Source organism: Nannobrachium achirus, assembly GCF_963921795.1.
Source record: "Nannobrachium achirus genome assembly, chromosome: 13".
NCBI lineage: Eukaryota > Metazoa > Chordata > Actinopteri > Myctophiformes > Myctophidae > Nannobrachium > Nannobrachium achirus.
The window spans coordinates 42,235,132-42,262,366 of NC_137833.1; the positions used below are offsets into that span (position 1 = coordinate 42,235,132).

Below are 27,235 nucleotides of genomic sequence, written 5' to 3' on the forward strand. Positions count from 1 at the left end.
CTGTAGTCGGCCCTTGGGGGTGTTAATATTTTCTAATGTGGCCCCCTTTGAAAAAGGTTTGGACACCCCTGGTATAAGGCATTGGTTTGATGAGTATGAAAATGATGTGAATCATATATGGCCTTCCCAGTCACAGATCTCAACCCAATTGAACACCTCCCCATCATCGCCACCATCAAAACACCAAATGAGGGAATATTACTTTCGTTAGAATGGTGTTCGGTAGAGTTCCAGAGACGTAAAAGCCACTTTATTTTGTTTTTTCCTTTGATTTGTCACCCATCTGTATCTCCACGAGCTCTTATGTAATATTGGCGCTGCTCACATACGATCAGAGATCAGGCCTCTAAGAATTTCTCCTGGGTTACTGGATAGCCTGTGGCCAGTGTAGGTCAAACGTATCAGTGGCGAGGCATCGGGCACGTCTATATCTTTCCATCTCTCTCCATCCATTAACTCTCTCTCCTCATGCCCCTCTTGTGTAACCGTTGCCATGGAGGTGAGACAGGGTTTCCATGGTGCCGTGGTCATGTTAGGAGAACATTTTGTTTTGACCAGGGTCATGCCAATTAATGTCATAGGCCATAGATTAGAGATGGGGAAGGACATGTGCCGTTTCTGTCAGCAGCACAAGTACATTTGCAGTTGATAAAAACGGATCCTTTTATTGGTTCTTTAATGAGACAAAGCAGGCTACACCAGAAAAAAAAAGCTTGTTTTTTGTTATAACAACTGCACTCTTACATACATTTATACAGTCATGGACTCCCTTTGTATAACACCACACAAATCTATATATTCAATGGCTTTTTAGGGTTTTACTTTATAAAGGTAGCTGATATTTTTGACATATGTGTGTGTAAATTGTTGTTGTGTCTGACCGCTCGTGGGTTATTTTTACTCTTCGAGACAAAGTTCCTTACCCTCCTCTTGCCCTTTCAAGTTGACCTTTCACTTATGACCTTCCAAGGTGAATGGAATTCACAACAAAGATTAAAATTCCTAAAGGAGGTACTCATAGTACATCAACCTAGTGTCTTTGCTCTTGAAGAACATGCTTTTCTCATCTTCAAAGTACTACTTTTTTTTAATATATTTTTGTCACATACAAAACAAAAAAAGTCCATTATATACATCTTCTTAATTCTCCCATGTTGCAACCTCGGGTCCTTTTTCCCATGGTGGCAGAAAATGTCACATTTGACTTAATTTTCTTTTTTCTTTTTTGGCCAAGGTGTAGACCACCGGTCCGGTTGAAGCATCCCGTTTGTTTGTTTTCCAATTGGATTCTAAATTCACTCTAATCATGCAGCTCAAAAGACGGAAAAATAAAATGATGGTGGATAATAATCTTTAGAAATCCTTTTGAAACAGTTGGTCGGTTCAGCAACAAAGTCTCAACGTACTGGAGAGAGTTCCTTTGAAGCATTGGTGGTCCATCTGGAGATGTCTGTTGTCTCCGTTGCTGTTGTGTACCATCAATTCGTCACTGTGTTCACCTGTCTGTAGCATTGTGGTGAAGGTGGGGAGATGGGAGATGGGGAAGTGGGCATGGGTCGGTCGGTCAGGCCAGGGGTTATAGTTTGGGGGAGGGGGGAGGTCTTCATACCGGCCGGTCCACGGCATATTGGCACGGGCTCAGGTTGGACACGGGGTTCTGCACTGCCGGGTAGGCAAAGTTGGCGTGCTGCTTGGCTTTGAGCCGAAGGCTGGCCAGGCTTGAATTGCAGGTGTCTCTGTACATGTAGGGGCTCGCCGTGGTGGCATAGGGGCAGGTGGCCGCCGTCACCGCTACCGAGTTGAGTGCTGTGGGGCTGTTGAGGTTGTTGAGGTTGCCCAGGTTGTTGAGGCCCGTGCCGGGAACCCCGGTCACCGCCGAGGGCACCATACTGGAGGCCATGTTCATGGAGGGGATGGAGCTGGGTGGGGAGAACATGGGCTGGGACGACAGGGGGCTTACATTCATGGAGTTGAAGAAAGGGAAGCTCTTGGCAGAAAGCGGGCTGCTCGCCAGGCTCTTGGTGGCCCAGTTGTTGTAGGAGTAGCCTGTGTACATATCATCATAGGGCTGCATGAGTCCATTGAACTGGGCACCGAAGCCATTTTTGCATAACTCTGCCTGTGTGTTTCTCTCCCTCTTTCTCCACTTGGCACGTCGGTTCTTGAACCACACCTGCAGGAGCAGAGAATGACAAAACATAATGTATGTGGTCCACTGGAAGATTTAATGAAATTACTGACAAATTATGTTGTACTGTAAGGAGAGTGGCAAAAGATCGTTCAAAAGTCCTGGAAGGATTTTTAATTCATGTATAGTTGAAACTCAATGATAAAATAATGTGTCTTTTAAAAGAAGAAAGACGTTTTCAATTTTCAGTTAACAATATTATTTGTAGGCAGGGATAAAAGCAAAAACATAATTTATATCTTCTTACTGAGTATAAACTGGAGTAACCTAACCCCTTCCAAAAACTTTCTGTAATATTGCGAGTGTGTATCCAAAATTTCAGAAAGACATAGTGATCCCAGAAACCAAGTTGAAGTGTATTGTCAAACAGACATATTAGGCAAGGCTTATTAAACCTAATTATTCATTTATTTGAATTATGAGATCCCAATGAACTAAATGTCAAGGTAGGGCAATCTTTTTTTTCTCTCAATTTAAGGTCCTATTTTTGGAGGATATGATGAGGAAGCCAAAGCCTTATTGGCACATCTAAATTGAGGTTATTCATATGAATAAAAAAATAAGGGTTCTCAGTTTTTTGACAAACTTTTCCATACAGCTCTCTCTCTCTCTCTCTCTCTCTCTCTCACACACACACACACACACACACACACACACACACACACACACACACACACACACACACACACACACACACACACACACACACACACAAAAGAAATAATTAAAACAACTTTTGACTGAGCACAGAAAAATATATAATACACAACAACGGGAATAAAAACAACTTCAAATAGCCTACAAGAAGATTTTTTTTCATTAACCACTTAAATCCTATAGTTGGGCTCCCCCAGGTGTCTATACTAGACCTCGTGCTTTAATAGCCAATATACAAGCCCACAACGCATCGCAACACTATTTTCAGCAAATGTTTGCCCCAGAATAGGGACGCTAGGTTTCATGTGGTTAAATTCCATTCAAAACTTTCGAGGGCCTTCCGTATGTTGATATAAATCTCAGTCTCTTTACCCTACTACCCTTGGCATCAACGATGTACCATTCAATCCACTTGGGCATCCAGCACGGCAGGCATCTGTTATGATAGTAATAGAATGCTGCTGACTATTATAGCAGGAGTACAGTGTGCATGACTCCTAAGTTTTCCATCGTACTCAGTGACTGCATGGGGAAACCCCTCTATCAGGGAAAGTAGTTACCCCCAACTTTAACGTGACTCCATGTTAGTTAAATGCCCTTGGAAACTGAATGGCAAGGGTTAGATGGACTGTCTGCAAGGTGATTCATCCATCTTGTGATTTATACTCAGTTGCATGCCGAATATAGCTGATCTACAAACTCAAAAAGCGAACTCATAGATCAACGCGAAATCAAGTACAAATTGGGCATTGATATTCCAACAGCTTATGGGCTATAGATACTCCAGGGATCTTAGATAGATAGATACCTTTATTATCCCAAGGGGGAGATTCAGTAATCTTAATATTTCTGAAAAGCACTTTGCTGAAAATGTTTTCTGATGAGTGTTTCTTGTTGCATTATGAGATGCACCTTTAATGCCTAAAAATATATTTTTGGACTTAACTTCCTAATCTTATCTTATCTATATTCTTTGAACAGGTGCATGTTGTTTGGTCTTTGCTTTTTTGTTGGCTTTTTCTGGATGGTGTCAAAGCAATCTGAGCCACTGGTGCCGAAAGCAAAACACACTAGAATACAATTTGAGTTTCGAACAGGCATCAAACACACCAGAATTCTGCGCTCATTTTGCCTCCTTCATGTGTTGATGAACACTTATTCAGTATCGCTGTCAAGTTCCTTCCCCGTTCTTTCATAGATAATTTCAACTTTCTCCGACAGTACTCCCTGACTGAATATAAATCAAAGTGGCAAGTAAAGTATTTTGGGCATGCTGGAGTCCACTTCTGCATGAGCTTCTATGCAGGAGTTCAAAAGGCCACTGATGGACATTAGGACGCTGGCAGTGTGTGGTCTGTTGTCCTTTCAAAATAACAACCAAGAGCGCCTGCTATGTGACCTTTCGTCCAGCCAACATTAATTTGATCCATTACTAGTCAAGCAGGCCAGCGATTGTATTGTCCATCCATCAGAATGTGTGCCCACCTGCTCCAAAAAACCACAGTGACCAAACCACTGTGGACAGGGCATAACAGGACATGGCAGTGAGATGGGGTCAGAGCAGTGCTGTGTTCTACCTGTAACGCACATATACGGCGTCTGCTGTCGGAAATAAAAATATGAATAGCGTCTGTCCTCGTGAACCTTTCAAAGTAGCGTATTTGATAGGCATTATGCACTGGCGTATGCCCTGGCCACACGAATAGCCGCGGATCATAGATTATAGTATGCCCTCAAAAAAAGTCTAGAACACTGCATCACTGGGTGAGAGTGAACTATACCTCTGACATTATTAACCACTTAACCACAGCGAAAAGAGCCAATCCACAAGCTCACAACGGGTCACAATACGATGCATTGTGAGCTTATATTCCGTAATTATAAAGATAGATAAATGTACCCAAAATAGGAACAGGGGTTAATGTGCTTCAGGAACAAAACATTGGAACTATTGTATTAAGGAAAATGTTCTGTTAAAATAATGATATAACAATTGGGAAATAAAACATTTCTTTCATCGTTGTTGTGACTTGAAGCTGTCCATAACAGACTTACAGTATGTACCAAAGACTGATATACATACAACGTATGTACTGAAACACCCTGCAAGTTTTACCACTTCAGCCAAATACCACAACGAACAGCTATCCAAGAATACTTAATTTACCAAAAACTGTACTTAATGCACAACCAACACAACAGACATTCTAAATAGATAAACACATTTTCTTTTCATTTCCAAGCCCAAAATATTGTGGATCAAACTCAAAATATTCAAAAAATGCTCAGAGATTCACTTCAAACCAAGGAGCATGTAATAAAGTCTATTGCAACGCCACCTTTGTCTCCATGATTGCCTGGTTAATAAACCAGACCGAACACAACAACACCCCCTTGCAGTAATGGTTTTGTAGTACGGTCTGGCACCTGAGATTCTATTTTCAATGGTTGGCCAATCAGGGTTCTATGCTTGGGGCATGTGGTTTCTGTAGGCTTGGGGCACGTGGTTTGGGGCAAACCCCAGAAATGAAAGCTCTTTCTGAAATCCCAGACTCTCTTCCCAAAACGAAGTGTGTGATAGAGGCTGGCAATCTCCATGACACATAGGGCCCTATTTTCATCCATGCCCTTACCCCTAAACTCTTTCGCCATTTTTTACTATTATATATAGCCTATATATATATATATATATGGATGAGAAACGGGCTGGAAACGATGATGCAGTTTCCAAAGCGAGATTCTAGCGTATTGCGAGATTTCCAGTTACTACGCTTCTTGCGTAACTTCTGTAGCGCAAAGAAGGCTTTGTCCAGGAGTTATTACAGCCAGTATATACACAACAAGGCATTGTGGTATAAATAAATACAAAATTGCAGCAAAAGAATATACGTAATCTAGTTAGTCTGTTGATCGCTTGAATCCAGTTGTATGAATGAGAAGATAGCGTACGCTTCTCTACGCTATTCTAGAAGCTTACTACGCTGCTTTTTTAATAGCCTATACCACGATGCTGCGTTGTGTATATACCGGCTGTAATACCTCCAGGACAAATGCTTGTTTACGCTACAGAAGATACGCTATTAGCGTAGAAGTGGGAAGTCTCGCGATACGCGAGACTTCCCCCTTCCTGTTTGTCAACGGAGTCAATATGTGATGGACTAACTAGACAGGGGAAGTATAAATAGACAATACATAAAGAAAAAAGTAACTTTTGGACCGTCTCACCAGCCCCATTTATCTGTGAGGAGGGGGTCGGGAAAACAGGGATCCGGATCAACTATGACAGAAATCAACCAAACCAGGTAGGAACATGTCTGAAAAAAGGCAAATTTAGGAACTGGGAAGTGTTTTGGTCTGGATTTCTCCTTTAACTGTGTGTAGGGTGGGTGTGATATATCATTGCTGCCCTCCCTTCAGTTGCAAAGTGTTTGGGAGAACTGGGAGTTTTACTCACCCTGACGCGTGCCTCTGTCAGGTTGGTCCAGACAGCGATCTCCTCGCGCGTGCTCATGTCAGGGTAGCGGTTCCTCTGGAACGTGGCTTCCAGCTCCTGGAGCTGCTGACTGGTGAAGTGGGTCCTCTGTCTGCGCTGCTTCTTCTTCAGGGAGCCGTCATCAGTGCTCGACTCGTCTTGCTGGTTCTGGTGGGACTTTTCCGTATCTGGAGAGAGGGACAGATGTCATGCGATCAGGTGTGAAGGGTACTGGTGAGTGGTAGAGATATGGGACACCGTTGCAGCTTGTTTTCACATTTTAGTCACGGTAATAAAAAACAATGATGTACACGTGTTTTGGGGATTACCTGAATGTATTGATATCACCAAATGATATATTTTAAATAATGCTCTCTGCCCAAATTATTTTGATTTGTTTGATTTTGAATGGTATTGGCATAATTTATATTTTTGTGCCTGTGCAGAAACTATATCACCTTTTTTTTCAAAAGCATTGTGATTGGATGATTTATTTTTATTTTTTCTGTAAAAGTCCCCCTCTGTTTTTCCATGTGTCTCACTCAAACATCACACAGAGAAATATAAACACTGTCATCATTAAATTCAATATTAATTAAATACTATTGCAATTTCAGATGGAATCCTCATATGGGGCAAGCGTGGCAGCAGAATCCCTCCATTCCACCAGAATATGACGGGGGAAACGTGACTGTGCCAACTGCTGAGAGTGAATCCTACCACTGTCAACCGCATTACCCTTTCTCTCATTTCAAAGATGTGCCAAGCCCATCAGTCATTACATTTGGCCCAGTCACGGTAGGTTAGGGGGACCACACAACCGTGTTATGTCTGCCGGGGATCCTCTCTCAGCCCGCCGTGATCAGAGCTCGGCAATTTGAGGACCCCACAGAAAGCAGTGAAATTAGTTGGCTACCTAATCCCACAGATCAGGCTTTTGTGACTGGGGCAGGTTGGGCTCTGTTTGGCGAGGGCTTAACTCTCTGGGAGTAGTTTGAAATGATCAGCAGGATTTAAAGAGAGACTCTGCAGGGCCAGCGGCAAAACCAATAAGGGCCGAGCCTGGGCTGTTATCTGGCAGTAAACTGACACTGGGTTAGCCGTCACTTAAGGCCAAAGTCTATAATACAATACAGAGGAAAGGGCAGACCTCTTTTAAACCCATCTAGTCAACAACAATAGGAGCAATCTGACTGATAATGTGCCTACATGAGAGAGCTGTCGGAGGTCAACTTCTCCATGGAAATAATCTGAGCAAAGTGGTGAGGAGAGATGACCGTTTTCACGGCCAAAATGTTTGGTCCAATAAATAATTTTTTTAATTGCATCATTTGAGTGTCATCCTATTTCCCCCCCCCTGAGAATATCAGAAAATCTTTATATTGTCAAAAGTATATAAAGATATAAACCTTGAAATGGTGTTCTGACGGTACAACATGAAACATTGCTTTATTTTTAAACAACAAAACATGTTTTGTAGGAGGAAAGGATTCTGACTATATCCATATTTAACCATGATATTTCCCTCAGAGGAGATCAAAAAGAATCCCTCATAAAACCCTTTCAAACTTCACATTTTCTGTCTTAGATGCATGACAAAATATATGCTAACCCTTCTTCTTCAGGGCCGCTTTAGTTTAGAACATAAACGACGACAGTTAATGGAGAGCGACAGGGGCCACAGTAAGACCTGGACGTTTAACCAGACCAGATTATAAATAGGGTAAAGGCTTTACAGTAAATTAGCGTTCTTAAGGAGCATGCTACATGGATGGATTTATACTGCGCTGACATTTCTTTCAAAGTCACTGTCTGCAGCTGACTTGCGAGGAGAATGTCTGAAGGCTTGTTAGGGGTGGATTTACGAGCAGTCAGACACAGTTGTTTGGCAATTAAATGTGAATTTATACGCTTTCGCTGTGTGCACACAAAATAAATAAATAAATAAACAAAGCTCCCCGAGGGAGGGTTCTTAGGTGATTCTGGTTGGTTTAATTCAGAGGGTAGCGTTTGCTATTAAAATGAACAGATCTTTCTGAAAGATTCCGCTGGAAAGATCATGTTGTCTTTTATACTATACATATTTCAGACATATTAACACTGACATTCTCCAGGTCTACTTACCATGAAGCTTTATATGAGAATATGCTACTTGAATTAGTTTATCAGATTTTAAATTTACATTGTGTAAACAAAACTTGGGATTTCAACCTGAAACTGTTAGGAATGTATTACCCTTGTTATTTATTGGAGTATAAGCTGTTTGTGATGACGAGTGGCCTAGTGATGAGGTGATGCTTTGATCACGTTGTCACACAACATTCGAAAAGGTTCAGTGTGGACTTGTTTTATTCTTTATAATTACACCACATAGGCTTACCTCCTCAATTTAGGGTTAAAATACAAGCCACGATATAGCCTATACGTAACAGGATATTGATACAACATAATGTTCAAATTATTGCTGCATGAAATAGACATCACTATAAAAACATTGCAGCAGCCTAATAAACGAACATGACAAGCCCTATACAATTACACTGCATGCAAACTAAAAGATAAGATCTACCCAAATGACCTGGAAGCAGGGAGATTTAGCCTTGGCCTACACCTTTAATTTTAATGTAGGCCTACTATAGGCCTATAGCATCTACTTTATACAATCTGCCTTAAGGTAATTAGCTAAATGTGCTGTCTTAATTTACAATTTTGTGTCCCTACATTTTGACAAGAATTCCAGAATACAAAAAAAAAAAAAGCTGCGCACATTCAAGACATTTAGGAAATTCGAACTCTTCCATTTGGTTCATTTTTAGACTTTAATTGGCATATGATATAGGCCTAATGTTTTGAGTAATTCAAATCAACACATAAATGACAATTGCATAATACATAGGCTCATAAAACAGGTGACAGGTGTATTCCTGGTTTAAAAATCTGTCGATATCACAACAGAAAGGATTTATTTCAACCAGCAACACATTGACCAATGTTTTATAAATATGTTGTGATGATAGCTCTCAACGATTGGATCAAATACACGGAACAGGACAGAAATACAGCCTAGTGAAATTCAAATTATGGTTAGTGTTATTGTAACGAATTGGCTATAGCCTAATAGCTATATGCCCAGGCCATATCATGCACAGCTCAGCAAAGCAGTGAAGTATATGGGAAATAAACAGCGCGTGTGCCTTCAAATATCAATATTTGTATGTAATTAATCGTTATCATTATTTGTCTATATTTTCCTTGGCGTATTGATACGCTAAGCAAAATGACGACAAATAATAATTAGTAATCAGGCTATGTTGGCCCTGAAAGTTATGAACCGTCCACTTTCTGTGTGGATCTTTTCGTTCCGTTGTAATTTCATGCATCAACAACATGGTCAACAACGTGCAGGGACTGACCGCTGTTGTCCTGGCCTTTGCATCCCTGATCGTGCTGAGGCGTCCCAGAGTCCGAGAGTGACAGCGCCGGGCTACGGGCTTCACTGTCCGTCAGGAGGTTAAAATCCATAACCTCGGCGGCCAGGCTCTGAAAACAGCAAGGCAACACACATCAGCACAGCAAACAGCGGCGTCAGTTCAGAAAAAGATAAGGTATGGCAACACGACTGGTGTCTTGCACGCGCGCCCTCGCGCGCGTGCAAGACACCAGTCATTTTGTCATACCTTAGCAACAGGCACGATTACAGTACATTGTATTATTTTCTCCTGTAGCCAAGGTATGGCAGCTGCCATAGCTTGCCATACCCAATTGACGCCTCTGACAGCAAAACACACACTTCATCACCGCTCAAATCCGCTCATCTTCTCAATAGTCAACGTGATTCACTAGCCTACTAATAATGTTCAAATAAGGCTGCAGGCCAGTCACATGCATCAGCTCGAAAACACAGTGTATTTGACTTTCAAAATCCCTGTAACGTAGGTAGGCTATTTCATTTATTTAAAGCATGCTGCCGAGTGCTGACATAACCCACTCTTCCAGCCCCTTGAATTGACTCTATTTTCGATTGCTTTGAAGTAATACAGCTATTGCTGCAATAGCTACGCGATGACACTCCCCAACCCCAAATAGCAACCTCGTGGTGGTAGTAGGAATAGGCCCATAGGCCTACTTAATGGAGCCTAAAATAGCAGGCCATTTATTTATACAAGCGCAGTTAACACCTTGAATATATGGGGACAGTCACTCCCTCAAAGCGAGAGATTTACGACGTCGTGGCAGTATTGTGAGTATAGGCTATGCTGCCCACTTAGCCGTCTATCAACTGTTTCGGGTGTAGCTCCAAAAACGAGTCCCATAAAAACAGAATGGCATCTGCCCTACAAGTATGATCGGCGCTCAGATAGGCCCGTTTCCCAAAATTACATTCTGAACTACGCAGCCATGACAGACAGCCACAGACGACGCCGACAAGTTTTTTTTTCTTCTTCCTCCCATGCACTGACATGTAATTTCAAATGCGTGTCATCAAAATTGTGTTAAAATCATAGCCCAATTTAAAGCCTTGCGGGAGTGTGTGAGTGTGTGTGTTGGTGAAACCATGAGACTAGTAAAATCCCCATATTTTCTCTGTGGTTTATTAGCCGCAGATGCCACATTGTGTGCCAGTCTGTGAGTGTGAGACCATGTGACCTCTGCTGCTTCTAAATATGACGCTCTGGAGGAGGTCCACCCGTGTCCATCATAACATGGCACTGTGACAAGACCCGCCCCCCTGCTCTGTCCACATGCCAAACATCAGAACAACCACTGTACGTGGACGTCAGACAGAAATACTTGGTTGAACTTGTGAACCAGACATTGTGTCACCATTCGAAGCCAATGAAATTATGTTACTTTTGTGATGCCCCTTTGAACATCTAAAGCACGGCTGTTCTCTCTTCATTTCAACATGTTTATACGTTTTAAGTGTTCATGTTTAGAACGTCTCACATTCACATTTCTAGTTTCCTTCGCCCTGTTGATGATTGCATGCTTTGACTGCATATAGAGGACTCAACTTGAGTTCAGTCAGTGTTCATCATCAGATAGCCTGCAGGCTACATGCAAAATGTCTCTATGAAGTCATTTAAGGGCCAGTGCATGGAATTATTTAGCCAGTGAGGAGAATGTCACTGCAATTTCACAGAATCTTATTTCTAAGCAGTAAGTTGATTCAGGAATAGAAGGATCAAACAGTCATGCTGCCTGTGAAAGCATAAAAAACAGCCACAGCCAGTGTACCATTTATTTTCCTGATGATAGCTACTAATGTTAAACTCTAAAATAGATTGGCACTGTAATTTTTTGATTTGATACAGAATAAGGGGAACCAAACGCCAAAGCCTTGAGGAAAAAATTAAGACATCACTTGAATAGCAGCTGGCATGGCATGCAAGAGCCAGCAAATATGTATTCATGGAGAGGTATATACAGTACAGTACAGTACAGGTGCTATCACAGCCTAAAGTACGGAGAATGGAGTGAAGAGAACAAGGTCTTGGTGCACCCAACTGATCACTGCATGTAATTATGACAAGGGGAAGTGGGGTCAGAGGCATGCATGAATCAGAACAATTTGATGTATATTAATTTGAGCAATATTTTGCTTTGATATAAGGACATGTCACCCCCCCTACCTGCAACCACACTCCTTCCCCCACAAATCAGCCAACACAGGTCATTTATGCCTTCCTAACCTGCCTATAATGACAGCCAGACCAATGCTCCAGACAGCCTAGATAGACTCTTCTCCCTCCTGGCTGCCATGGCTGTGGAATTAGCCACCAGTCAGGACCGCACGGCACACTCCCCATCTTCTGCCGCATTCTGAAAACCTATCTCTTTCAACTTCACCTCATCTTCTAGTGCGTACTTATTATGATTGCATTTGCACCTCCTACTTGTTGACCATGTAGATTCTAGTTATGTTATGTAGATAGATGCTAGGTATGTTGTTTATTTGTAGACATATGGTAAGTATGGATGTTATTTAGACAGATGCCAGGTTCGATGTGTACTTGCTGCTTTGTAGCACATACTTGTTTTCTTAGCACTACACTCGATCACTACCCAGTTGTCAGTTGGCAAAGGTTCATGGTGGCACTTACTTTGACCTTGCACTTTGTAAGTTGCTCATGGCTGAGAGTGCCTGCAAATGCCTAAATTGTAAAATTGTTTTATGTATCAACTTTGTTTACAAGCTCGATCATCTCCCCGATAAGTCTACTCGCTTTAACAGTTTTGCATACAGAATAGGACACGTATCACAGCATTCAGAATCAGCCGAGGCCCTTGATCTGAGAAAGTGAATGAATAATAATTATTTTATTCAAAGCTTTACATTCACTTTTTAGAAAGCCTATATGCTCTGCAGCCTAAATTAAAGTCAAACTGCCAATGTTTACAATACTTTTAAAATGTTGTTTTCAAGCAAAATCCCATTTTGCCTAAACCATTCCAAAACGTAATGCGCTTTGAGTATCGTTGCTCCAACATGACTAGCAAAACTTTAAAGAGAGAATTTCATCTGTTTTCTGTTTAACATGCGTGAGAAAAAAATAGGAGAATTTCAAGAAGATTACACGACAGGAAAATGGGTATTCTATGCTGTTGACGATCTCCCTCAGGCTATCTCTGTATCCCTGGGAAAAAAAGATGTGAGATTGAGGATAAGGTTGAATCTCACAGCAGAGAGATTACTATGGTAAGCACTGCTTCTGTGTTCTGTGGCTTTGTATTAATGAGCCTCTGATATGGATTTGTGGGTTAAAGTTGACTCTCGGGTCAAAAAGCTCAGTTTCCCCCACCTCATAACCACAGTGTTTTTACCTTTGCTGAAAGTCTAACAATAGAGTTTAAACCGACTATAAAGGGAATCGAGATCAAATGCACCCAGGAGTTTATATTTTCTCTGCAACCTTTTGACATCAAAAGATACACTTGGATAAATGCCTATATCAGTCAATATACCGTATTCAGTTAATATACTGTATATAGTTCACTGTTTGTATTTCACAAACACAGCAGTATATGTGGAGTCAAATCTGCTGCAGGCCAATTGGCAAAATTCAAGTGGAATACTTGCCCTATAGAGGGCAACAGCTGTTCTTTGTGTGACCCAGGTTTAGTATCACCAGGGAACACCGTGTAATTGTCCAGAAATATGAATATGTCAGTCAGACATATATGCACTAATAAAATGCATGTCCTTTATGTCAATGTGGTGCTAAGACGCAGACTAGCTTGGCAGGCAAAGAGCCTGGGTGACGCAAGCCTGTCATTTTGTCCAGAACAAGGTGTTAGTGCCCCCTCAGAGGTGTGACATGATTATATTTCCAAAGCAAGAGACCTCCTCCTCCTCGGAGCTGGGTATGGCTAACTAGCTATGACTGTTGGTTCCAGAGTAGAATCTTACAGAAATAGATATTGGGCTAGATAGTGTACTGCACGAACAGTGCCGGTTCTAGGACTCAAGTGGCCCTATGCAAGATTATTTTAGGTGGCCCTTCACTAACGGATGAGCGCGTACGCGCGCATCCGTTAGTGAGGGGCCACCTAAAATAATCTGTAGCACCAGATCGAAATGTTCTTTTTGGAGGCATATTGACTTGCTCATGAATCAAGTACAGGCAGCCAAGCCTAGAGTGAAGTTTGGGATTACGCGGAAGGAGGAAGGGTAAGGGTTATTAAAATAATAACGCTAGTTTTTGGATAGGGGATACATTACATAATGTAACAATATGTGGCCCGTGATGTGGCCCCCTTATTGGTTGTGGCCCTAAGCAGCCGCTTATGTTGCTTATGCCAGGAACCGGCCCTGTGCACGACATTAAACTGCCATGGGGACATATTCATATCTCAACATCAAGTTCACTTTCAAATGTATTTTTATTGATTCACTTTTTATCTCTAGGGATCGTCATTTTGACTATGTTAAATCTGCAGTATAAGCTAAAACGATACTGCATTCACAAATTGATTTAAGCTGAATATGGATTTTTTTTATACTGCTAAATGCATGAACCATCAAAAGCTGAAGTTATCATCAGTCCTCCTTTCCTGTTCAAAAAATGTATTTAATCAGTTCTATTTATCCTACACACAAAATGTCAAATATTCACTATTTAAAATAAGCGGAATATTTGTATTTTATTCTTTTCAAATACAAGGAGTTGCCATTAAAACAGGCCTTTTGGGGATTCTGCTGATGGATCGGTATAGCATCATATTCATAACATGCATATTAAAATGTTAGGCAAATTGCTGACAATCCTAAAAACCTTGACAGAGTATAGCCTCTCCACTCCAACAAGTTTATTAAAGACAATTGAGTTTCTGGGCCTTGTACTGTGTAGTTATTAGCGCATAGTTCTGCTGCTGATGCAGCATCCACAACGATCCCAAGGTGTTCCCTATCACTCATACAGTCTAATACACCATGAAACGTTGCCATAAGCCGATAGATGTGTATTTACTATTGCTTTGAACTGGTGGGGCTACACACGCACGCATACTCGTGTTCAGCCATGAACACAAATCAAAATGGATGAGGAGGATGAGGCCTCCGTTTGCATACGCCGGAGTGCTTTGCATAAGTAGTAGGCTGGCCCTGTGACATCGATCTAATTAAAATATATATCCGGTCATAATAAAATAATAACATATATTTATTTATATGTTATATACCCTAATAATGGAGGCAAAAATCCTCTCATTTTTCAGGAGATTGCAGGGTCCATCTGTTGGTGCGGCTGAGGCAGGCTGCTTACATTTCCACGGACTCCCAACATTAGCCTTGGAATTATTCATAAACGCGTCGAGAATTAATTCCTTGGATTAAGAGTTGATTAAGATGTGTGTCACTTTGCTGTCTGAGAACTTATTAAGGGCCTCCTCGAGTAGGCGGCAGATGGAATTTCAGTCCAATGTTTGTAGATGTTAATTTCTCCCCTCCTATAACAACCATTTGCATAAGATTGAGGCATTTGAGGGAGTCCAGGCTGTTTTTTTCTTTTTCTTGCACGCGGCATCACACATTTTATGTGCTCAAAGTATAAAACCCAACAAGAAAAGTGTTAAACAGATGCCAGGTAGGACCTACAATATGCCACTATAAGAACAGTCTTCCAACAGAAAATAGACCCCAATTTCCTGTTGGGGAAATGTGTGCATTTTTACAAGTGCATAATAGCTATATTATAGGCTGTAAACTGGGTGATGAAGTTAATTTATTAGGATTTAATCAGTTGTCATGATGAAATATATCGAAGTTAAAAGCATAAAAGAAAGATCTTATAACTTTATTGATTGTGATCGTCTGTTTTAAGAAATAATGACGATTAATTGTCTAGATGGAGCGCATCTGATGTCCAATTGACAGCTTTAATTATGGATGATGCTGATATATGTACCCCATTGTTTTGTAATCTATATTACACAGCCTCCACTGTTATGACATATTTTATATCCTGTTTAGACCACCTTTGATGTGTGTGTAAGTTAATGACAACCACTATATCGATACAATTATGTTATCCTATACAGGCGGAATAATTGTACAACATAAAATATAGGCCAGTGGTTCCCAAACGTTTTAGCTCAAGACCCAAAAGAGAAATTAGGCATTTGCCTATGGTCCGACCTAGTAAAAAAAAAAAAAAAAAAAGCAGATCTACAAGCTCACAACGCATGGCGTAGTGAGCTTGTAGATCGGCTATTTTCACTATACTTCTTGAACATATTTTGTTTTCTAATTTCTTCGATTTTTCTTGTATGTATTTATTAAATTATTTAAATAATCATTCACTTTAAAAAAAAAAAATAATTAAAAACGAATTGTATTAAACAAAAAAATAAGGGACCCACAAAAATTTGTCCGCGACCCACAAATGCGTCCCCTCGTCTACCAACCCGCGGTGTTTGGGATCCAGTGATATAGGCTGAGTCTGAGTGCATGGCTGGCCATAACAAAATATGCGTAATTATGAAGCATAGACAGACAGGCCTCTCGTGTATTGTGCCATGCACATAGGCCATTGTTGTGAGAGCCAATAGGCTTCCTGATAACCACGTAAAATGTTTACAGAGGCCAAACTTGAACTACGGCTAAACAAATATTATTTTCATATGACCTAACCTAGGGGCAAATGCAAAAGAGGCCACGGAAGGCCTATTGGAATAAACCAAATATTCAGTAGCCAATGAAACAAATCCTGTCAGTATCCTGTCTTTGATAGACAAATTAACCCCTGAAAAACACAACATTTCACGTGTTAAAATCTACTTAAACGTATTCTAATAAATATAAGCTGATGCCACGCACAATAAACAAACAATTAAAAACGGAAATCATGGAACTCGTGAATCGAATTCCAAGTTTAGATATAGCAAGCATCAATCACATTCCAAAACCTATGAAGATGATATTTTTACTATTTTTAAAATAACAACGGAAACAACTATAAGTTTGTCAAACAAAGGAGGACTGCTCCAAAAATAACTACAATTCGTAGGAATTGTAACAAAATATAGGTCACATATAGTTCATGCCATGCGCATTTTAGTCTTTTAAGTTGCACAGACTATATTTTCTTGATTTATTTGTGATGAACCCTTAGCCTATTAAGCATAAGTGATTTTAGCGCCACATGACAATTAAAGGCTCAAATAATTTGATACATTGTAGAAAGGCTCAAATAATTGGATACATTGTAGGCCTATAACATTTTTACAGACTATATAATGAGTAAAAATGTTTTACAGATGAATGTTTACTGGTGGCGGTGTGTTGGATGATGGAGTGGGTGGAGGTTGTGTTTTTCTTTCGGTGCATGGTCTCTTGAGGCTCGCCAGCACCTGCCACCTATCAATTTCCACTAGATCCCCAAATATTTTTGACCTCTGAAATATTTTCGCATTGTTCCCCCAATAGCTTTTGTTTGTTGGTTTTTAGATAACGCAGTTGTATATAGTCTAAAGGCCCATTCCCACTGGGCCAGATAACAGATATCTGGAGATATTTCTCCAGATATTTTTCCATGCAAAGTGGATGGTAGATACAGATAAAAAAAAGTTCTACCACAGATATTTGCCACAGATACTTTTATCTGTGGCAAATATTTTTTATATCTGTATCTACCATCCACTTTGCATGGAAAAATATCTGGAGAAATATCTCCAGATATCTGTTATCTGGCCCAGTGGGAATGGGCCTTAAACCTGTTGGGTTTTAGTTGTACATAGACTAAACCTGGATTAACTATGAATTATGAAACATTGCGGTGTGAATTATGAAATAAAAAAATCTAATGACAGAAGAATAAATCTGAACTTCAAACAATACAAACCAAACAATATGCATGTATGTAATGCCTTAGGCCTACTAAACCATGGAACACAACTTTGCACGTGCAACGTCAGCGCTTGGGATGTGCTTTTTATTAAGCTATTATTTAACTCTTAAGCACAAATAGTGATTTATGTGAGCTTAGAATATAGTACATAATAATATGGAGGCATTAATTAAAGATATGTGTGCCTGGGGCTGATCGCGTTTAATAATTAAAATCGCGCAATCGTGATCTCCATAACCAAAAGCCAAGTGTTTACCCTGCATATAACATTTGACTCAATTCCGTTTAATGATAGTTCAGTTCTAGTTTAGGCCTGTAAAATATAGGCTTGGGGTTGGGGTTAAAATGTCTGTCTAAATACAGAGAAATGCAAAGGCTGTAGTTCAGGTGGCACTGTCTAACCGTGGACCCATCTCTATGAGTGATGTTCGCGCGTGTCAACACCCCACGCGGGTCCGGTAAACTTATACACGCATAAATTGTATTATGTTCCAAAAGAATGAGCGCAAAACAAACGCGCATCATTCACCACAGAGAAACGGAGACGACTTTAAGTTTAACGCACTTACATCAGATCCCGGTGTGGTTAAATTAATCCCTGGAAAAGGCAAAATTGTTGCGGGAGAATAGTTGTCCTATAGGCTGATGATGTTGGCTGCTGACATGGACAAAGTCCCCGGTCTGTAAAGACAACAAATAGCTGAGTTCCTTCCCTCTGTGTGCGCTGTCAGACATGAAGGCAGTGGGAGAGTGAGAGGCTTGATCCCCATACAGAGGCTGGGGGACTGACTTTATGCTAAATATTGTGTGACAGCTCCGCTGGTAGAAAGGACGGCCCACTTCACTGCTTTTTCTTGTCCCCTGGCCTGCCCGCCCCTACCCTACCACGGCACCCGCACGGAAATGCACGCACGCACGCAAGCACACACACACACACACACACACACACACACACACACACACACACACACACACACACACACACACACACACACGCGCGCGCGCGCAGAATTCTCTGCATCATTCTCTCTCTCTCTCTCTCTCTCTTTCTCTCTCTCTCTCATGTCTCCTTTCTCTCTCTCCACTATCGTCCTTTCTCATTTTCTCACACACTCACTGTAAACACATGCACGCGTCCTCTTCACCCTTTCAGTCTCTAAATCATTTGGATTCAGTTAGTGATCACCAGCTTAATGAGTTATCCCGTTGCTTTTCATGTTGAATCACAGCGGCTTTTTTACAGATTATTGGCCGTCTGTCTCGTGCGTAAAGGTGCTCGCCCAGTGCCAATTCCCAGCGTGATTTACATTTTCTGACCGGGAGAGTTTTTTTGTGTGTGTGTGAAATATAGTTATGTGGAAAAGAGATTGGTATATACCAAGTTGAGACCATCTTTCCACGGTCCTACAGCTCTATCGATCTGGCTTTCAGACTCCAAGGGATGGGACGTCACGTTAGAGGTGAAGAATGGGGGTGGGAGACAGAGGATGAGAGGAACATTTCAGATTTGGTGGTCAAAGACAAAGTCAAACTAACTCGTGTCTTGTCTCAAGTAAACCCCATGAGATGAATTGTCTCGGCAGGAGGACAGTTAACTATCCCAATCCATTTTTATCCCCCAACATACAGTGCAGTGTCTTTCATGGAAACATAGCGTTTATTGCAATAACAGTAAAACGCACAACATTAGAGTTATTATTTCATAAGGTTACCATTTCTATAAAGCCAGAAATTCTAGGCTTTATGCCACTGCTATACCTTGAACTTGAACTTTTCTTTTTCGAGTCCATTTACTTTCATGTGCAGAACAGATATGTGCAGGGAATCAGTTGTGGAATCACTAAACCCAATTCAAATCAAAACCTCACATTGGACCTCAGGGTGAATATAAGGCCATATGATCTCTCAATGTTTTGGATAGAATGTGTCATTTGGATCTCATGGGAAATGGATGGTTCAAGTTAAACGAATTTTGCCCTTGGTGTCTGTAATGAATAATGAACATCCTTACTTCCAAGACACTAGCTTACATAAATATTTATATAGTTTGGATCAAGTTAATGTAATCAAGAGAAATCCAGATGTTTCATATGGAGGGCTGAACAAGGATGGAACAAGGATATGGTGGATATGCAACACAACATTATGGTTATTAAACCAGTTTTAAATTAATACAGTTGTTATGAATATATATGTTACACATAGATGCGTTTTTTAATCCTCCCCTCTAATGGGCTAATGCCACTTTAAGCAATTGAAATTAAATTAATGGAGGGCCACATGTTTACTTGCAGACTGTTGATGGATTTGTATGCATTGCATTTGGTAAGTAATCCCTTGGTTGATGCATGACAAATATCTACTTATAAAGAAGTTACTTGTTATTGTCTCAGTTATGCCAAAATATATGCTACAGTATAAATTGCACACTCATATTTGCGGATGAAATGTTGCAATTACAAATTCAACAGGTGATCAAACACTTTGCCACAGCAAACAAAGGTCTGACACAAGTTGGTTCTGCAAATTTTAAACAAATACTTTCTGTGTAAACATTGGGAAAATGGTCTACAACTGATTGCATTGTGAAAGATAAGAGTTTGTATGCATCTATGAACTCTCTGTATAATGTAGGACCCACCACCCACCCACTCGCACATGCGCGCGCACACGCACGCGCACACACACACTCGGCCTTCACCCCCGTCTTCCACTCCACGGCAATGCAGTTCACACTGTCCTTCTTCAGTATAGTCTGAGGAGCGAAATCACTGAACACTGTCATCACTGAACACTGGAACACTTGGTTCCAGCGAGTACGCATGCGCACACGCACACTTGCGCACACACACACACACACACACACACACACACACACACACAGCCACAGCCCAAACCTGGACCATCAAAACATAATATAATCTAACTCCACATGTCTAAGCATATACTGTATGTCAGTGTCAAGAATGTGTTATATTCAAGCATGGATGAATGCATTTTTGTCTGTCAGTCCAACACACTCTCCTGGACCTCAAAACATAATATAAATAACCTTGATCTACTGCATACTTTCAGGCTATATTTAGGCTATTGTGACCCTCAATGAGCTTAGTTTTTGTTTATGGATTTGAGTTGTCAGATGTGATAACCAACCTGTTTCTCCAGCTTGTGCAAGCTATCAGGCCTCTATAAGTTATATAACCTATAGGCCTATAGGCTTATAATTATGTTCACATTCAGCATTATAGCAAGTATTAAGTTACTTTTTTCCCCCCAGTATGACACACACAACCAATGCCCAAGGGAATCAGGATATAAGAGCAGTTCAAGGTGTGGCGTAATCATGGTGATGCTGCAACATTTGAGATGCTGGCAGTGGCAGTGCTTTCGTCATCACACAGGCTCAACCAACATTTAGCTACTAAAATAAATAAATAAAGTAAATTATGAATGGAAGAATTAGACTAATCCTATTCATCATTTACTTTATTTATTTCACTATTATAATAATATACCTAATTCATAATTCTGTCGTTAATTTCATGCATCCCATAATAACATTTGAAAAATAAAAATGTTATTGTCAGGAATTCCGCATCAAGTTTGATGCGTCGCTGAAAAGTGATTGGCTCCGAACTCTGCCAAACAAACAGCGAAAGCATCGCGTTAGGTTGAGGACGCAGAGCTTTTCCACGTCAGTGTGTTTACCAAGCCCAGACTGACAGCTCAGCTGGTGGATGTGTTGAATCTTGTAAACATTTCTTTGAGGGATACATTTTCGCGAGTGAATGAATCAACTGTGTTCGAAGCCAGCGGTTTCCACGTCCTGCCATGTATGAGAACTGTGGTCTGTTGGTGTGAACTGAACTTTTGGTCTTCTTTATTCACTCACTGTTGGTCGGCTAATAGCTTGCTAGCCATCGAGCTAGCCCAGCGTTAGCTGCAGGAGGACTCCATCTTGGAAACAGTGCTCACACATACACAGGTAGGGCGCTTCATTCGGCTGTGAAGTGTTGTTACGCTGTGCTGTGCAGCTGTGTTGATGCCACGACGTATGGCGTGTTGTCAAGTTAAAGGAAATTTGGAAAACAAGCTGCTAAGAGTCGACTTTCGCATGCTAGGCTAGCTAGCTTGGCTAGACGCTTCCGCTATGGTGGTAGAAAAATACCAAGGATGTTTTGGTAACGTCACGTTTTGTAGCGGAAGCGCTTCAGATCCACGGGGCAGCCGAACCACAACACAAACAGAGACAGTTAGTTGTTCACGTTAACATTTAATTTATTTATGTCACTCACTTGGTCGACAGTATTTTCGACTGATAATAGAAAATACGCCATTGTTGTTGAGTGGCACTTGTCGAAAGGATCGCGTAGTCATATTGTTTATGACCTCACTGTCGTATCCTTGGTATATTTACCATAGCTGCTAGGCTAACTACCTGGCTACGTGACCGGTATCGCTGCCCATGTAGAAGTGACAGTGTAGGTCTGAAGTTAACACGTCGACAGTTAACCAAACGGCCCTATCCTAACTTAATTTCCTGCATTTGTCTCCCCAATGAGCTGTCATTTGTCTACCAAGCTGAAATCGCAATGGAAAGTCAGTCATCTCGTTACTATTAGCATTCTCTTTGCTTAGTTGCTAATCCAATTAGCTATTTGGTTGACAGCAACTAATGTATGTGTTGTATCATGGTATTATGTGTATCGACTTGGGGACTAACAGTTTATTGATCCTTTTCATAGCAGACATTTTGACTTGTCAGAGATGGGTAAACCCAGCTGAAGGTAAACACATGAATTCTGTTCCGTTACTTTAGATGGATATGTGTGTCAACTGCATCAGGCTGAAGTTAACTTAGATGTTACTAAGTTACTGCACAGTAACCTCTAAAATAAAACAGGCCTTCAGCTTCTGTCTACTATGAAATTATGTGAAAAAATGTCTGCTGTGAAAAAAGTCAATTTCTAATAAAGACTATAATTATCATGTATTTTATCAAGAGCAAAAGTGAGACTTGATAAAATACTTGATCCAAGGCTAATACTAATACCAATTGATCTGGTACATTAGAATTGGCTTAGTTTGAATTAAAATAAAATATAATTACCGTCAGATAACACAAGAACTACATTATTCATCTGTGCTATAGTATTAATAAAGGACTCCTATGAAGGTTCACCTCATTGAGTTTACTTTAGGTGAGACCCAGGATGTATCGGTATCTCCCTGCATCATCCTTAAAGGTGTAATTTGTTAATAAAAAGCTATGATTAACAGCTCCAGACTTGCCCATACCTACCCCAACCATATTTCACTTTAAGTATCGAGAGTAGAATAGGTTATATTCTAACTTCATAATTGTATGCTACCCCAAAAAATACAAAATGATTAAAACGTTATGCGAGGTCAATGTAGGATAACGGTTCTCATTTCTTGTCCTAACACCATATTTCTAAGCATAATGTCGGTGTCAAGAATGTGTTATCACTATTCAAGCATGGATGAATACATTTTTGTCTGTCATTCAGTTATACAAGCTGAATCCAACACTAAGCCTATTATTCTGACTGTCTCAACACCATATATAACCCTTCTTTCATTCTTCCATCTTTCATTCATCCTCTTATTGTTTGAATAGATTGCTTTCATATGAATTTAAACAAAAGATGACCTGCAATTCAGACTACCAGCAAAGCATGTCATTGCTGTCAGGCGGAAACCTTGTATGTCCAGATACATTTTTTATGCTCTTTTTATAAATGAATGCTCGCCTCTATTGTTGTATTACACTGTGATCTACAAGGTAATTGTGAGCTTATAGATAGTTTATGTTTGGAAATCTTTGCAAATAATGATATTATCTCAAAATAGGGATACCAGCTGGACATGGTTAAATCTGTCTATGGCTTTTATAAATATTTAACCAATCAAAAGTATTAATAAGAGCCTGTGACTAAATAAGTACTACATTGGATTAATTTGAACAAAGCTTTTTTTTTAATTATTATTTCCTGAAAAGTTATGGTTTTGGACATACATGGTTCCAGCTTGACAGCAACAAAGTGTATCGTCTCTAGCGCCTGACATGGCATGGCAAAAGGTTAATCCAACCATTTCAAGATACCCCACTTCTCAAATATGCGCATTATGACATCCTGATACTGTTTGGTTATCCAGATTGGTTTGAGGCATTATCCACATAACCTCAGTTTTATGCTATTCTATCTTATTCTTCTGCAGATGTTGGCAGCTGTATTGAGGCATCTGTGCTTGACTTTGTGACTTGGTGTTTGCTTTTTGTGGCATATTGAATTATTACATTCTATTACATATAGCTGGTCCTAAACATTTTCCTATACAATCAATTAATTCCATTTTGCCTGCATAAACTGCTGCAGGGGATGCAAGAAATAACTAGGCTTTCTTGTTTAACTTGCACAGTTGACAGGCGGTCAGCATCGTCAGAGTTGGGGTCATGCCTATATTCCCTATGATGATCGCCAAATCATTATTTTAGCTAAAACGATAGTGGTTATGACAATATATTGTGTTATTATAATGACGTACAACCTCATACAATGTTAAAACATTTTGGAACTAGAAAATGTGTTCAGAAGCACACAGACATCCAGAAAGAATGCAGTGTGTTCACAAAATGTTTCAGTGCCATGCCCACCACCATAAACCCTATTGGCCCAAATGAATTTTGTCAACTTCAACTTATTTAAGTGAATCACTTGTGACTTGTTCCTTCCCCTGTGACCATTTCTGGCCAAGTCTTTTGAGGTGCTATATGAGTTTGATTTTGGCCTATTTGTCTTGTACAAAGTCATAAATGTACTTTTTGTGACATGCCATGCCCATTGCCATGTCTCTTTTTGACAAAAAACAAGAGATATCTTGTTATAAAATATCTCAGACAAACAGACAGACAGTCAACATATTACATAGGGCTGAGTGAACATATGGTCTATCTTGGGATGAGGGAACATAGGGTTTTTTTTGGGATGAGGGAACATAGGGTCTGTTTTGGGATGAGGGAACATAGGGCTTAAGGAACATAGGGTTGAGGGTACAGTACATAAGGCTGAGGGAACTTGAGTATGGTCCCGTCAGAGTTTACTGAAAGGGCACTAGCTGTAGCAGACAATGTAGTTTAGACTGTGTTGTAGATTGGAACAGTACTGTCATTTTCACTCCTGGCCATCCATGTGTCTGTTGGTGTGTCTGTCTGTCTGTGTGCAGCTAATCTCATTCTCCGCCAGTGTTCGACGGACAATCTGCGTGAAAACTTGCATGCACACTACCAGTAGGCCAAGGAAGAACAAATGTTTTTAAATTGGCTGCACGGTGGCCCTTTTCCTTCAAAACACACTTTTTGCTACATTACTTTTGTCCAAAACTTACACAAATACGACACATTATCCCTGTGGTCATGTGACCAAGATGTATCTGTCAGATCTTTCACATGTTCTGCATGAAGAGTGTCCACCGCGCCTCTAGCCTCGTTCAGGCCGGTCCGGTGCATCTCAGGAACGGGACTTCAATATGCAGAAGGAATGTACTGGAGCAAACACAGACTGTTTGAGCCTTATTTATTTGTTACAGGGTGCAGGCAAGAGTGACAACGTTTCGATGTCAATACATTTTTTTCACATGTTCTGTCTGTGTTGATAACAGTTGCTACAGTTTTCAGCTAAAATCAACCAACCCTTCCTCTGTTCTTCTTAGGAACCAGGATGGTGGACAAAAACATCTACATTGTCCAAGGTGAGATTAGTGCAGTAGTTGGTGCCATCAAGAGAAACTCCAGATGGAATACCCACACTCCTTTGGTAAGCTGTTATTATTATATATTATGATTTTTATGAAAGATTATTCAAGGACTTTCTTAGTTTCTATGACATGCCGGTTTTTGTTTTAAAGGTGTTTTAAAGGTGTTATGACATGCCCCGAAAATATCATATACGATACTGTACGTCACATGGTCTCTCTAAAAACAGTCTGAAAACAGAAGGCGGGACGTATCCAGATTGATTGGCAATGGCAATTATTACATAATAATCGTCTAATCGCAATAATTCACACTTATTTTGTCATAATCTTCGTCATCGTTTCCATGTTGAAAATGTTTCATATATTTTCAAACATTTTCAAAAATAGTAGAAATAGCAGATCTACAAGGTCACGTGTCGTGTGAGCTTGTAGATCGGCTATTTCCACTATAAATGTTCTTTTTTTAAGTATAAAGTCAGTAATGTCTTTGTATATTTAGGTTATGTGAATTTGTGTCATATCTGCCACGGGGAACTTAAAAGCTTAATCGTCATGTAAATTGTCATAATCATGACAGCCCTAGTGACCTCAACATAATTTGTCTTTTATTTGTAAATCTGTCAATATAAAATACATATATTCCTTCTAATACCTTAGTTACCACAACATCGTGCATGTGAACTGGGTCTCCGAGCCTGTCCGACGATGTCCCCATGAACTTATAGGCGGACTCAACGCATCTCAGGGCGGCTTTGCTGGCCAGAGAGAAAGGGAGATATACACGCAATGCCACACTGCCACAGCTTGTTTTTAAAAAAAGGATTCCTTATTTTATGTATTTATTTATCCTAAAAGCAAGAGCTCTGGTTGATATTATTGATTTATTTGATTGCTTTATTTGTTATTGTCTATTTATGTCCCAGCCCCAATTGTCAGTCAACCAACTTCCACCAGCGAACTAGTGAACCAATGACACACCTCCCATTCAAAGCAAAAGCTAAAAGAAAGAAAAAGCTAAAAGCTTTTCATTTCAGCCAATAGATCAGCCTATAGATCACGTAGTTTTTCCAACATTGATTATTATAGACAGGGTAACGCTGCATGGCTCCTCTGAGCCGCTCTATGTCAGAAATGGGGATACACACATTACACGTCCCCGTGAAGACCAATGGTACACCTATTTATCAAAGTGTTCCATGCCCTGTCTATAATGATCAATGTTGAACAACTGCATGCTCTATATTTATTATTGGCTGAAATAAATAGCTTGTTTAAAAACACGCTGTGCGGTGGCAGTCCACAAGAGATTTGTGCGATTGCTTTGTCTGTGCTGAGAGGACACCCAGGGCGCTAAATGACCATATCGATTCTCATCATTTCAACAAATAAGCATAACTACTTAACATGAATGATATTTATGTAACTAAGAGATTTGAACAGGGACACAGATTTAGAGGAGAAGTCCTTATGCACACCTAGGCTACGAGGACAGGCGCGTCGGAACAGTGAAGTAGATGAATAGAGGAAAGGAGTCCTGCACATTGTCTTCACCTACAAGGCAAGCAGGCAATGCCCGATGAAGGTCTGAACGACTGAAACGTTGCCCATTAAATAAATTTTATTAGCAAATTAGCAAACAAAAAAAGGGTAATATTGAAAGACTGGAAAAAACATGAATAAATAAATTAAGCAAACATAATTTGTTGCTCCAGACAGATTTTCTTTGGGCCAAAAATGGCTCTTTTGTTGATTTAAGTTTGCCTACCCCTGTTCTAGGCAAAAGCACATTTT

At 40.3% G+C, this 27,235-nt stretch overlaps 2 protein-coding genes across 5 annotated transcripts in view; one reads left to right on the plus strand and one right to left on the minus strand.

The window, feature by feature from the left end:
- Positions 1–1,603: 1,603 nt before the first annotated feature.
- pitx3 (paired-like homeodomain 3) lies at positions 1,604–9,851 on the minus strand (the record flags this gene model as incomplete). Its single annotated transcript, XM_080739867.1, has 3 exons — positions 9,731–9,851; positions 6,300–6,505; positions 1,604–2,173 (listed from the first exon to the last, which is right to left on the minus strand). Exons 1-3 carry the CDS (start codon positions 9,837–9,839, stop codon positions 1,604–1,606), a joined length of 885 nt encoding a protein of 294 aa, XP_080595993.1. The 5' UTR covers positions 9,840–9,851.
- Positions 9,852–21,390: 11,539 nt separating this feature from the next.
- The window catches only part of gbf1 (golgi brefeldin A resistant guanine nucleotide exchange factor 1), a 124,069-nt gene continuing 118,224 nt past the window's right edge, over positions 21,391–27,235 (plus strand). For all 4 annotated transcript variants that reach the window (XM_080739910.1, XM_080739912.1, XM_080739911.1 and 1 more), the window contains exons 1-2: positions 21,391–21,650; positions 25,400–25,503. In XM_080739910.1, the coding sequence (XP_080596036.1) occupies positions 25,408–25,503 (96 nt within the window). In that variant the 5' untranslated portion in view covers positions 21,391–21,650; positions 25,400–25,407. The remainder of the gene's footprint in view (positions 21,651–25,399; positions 25,504–27,235) is intronic.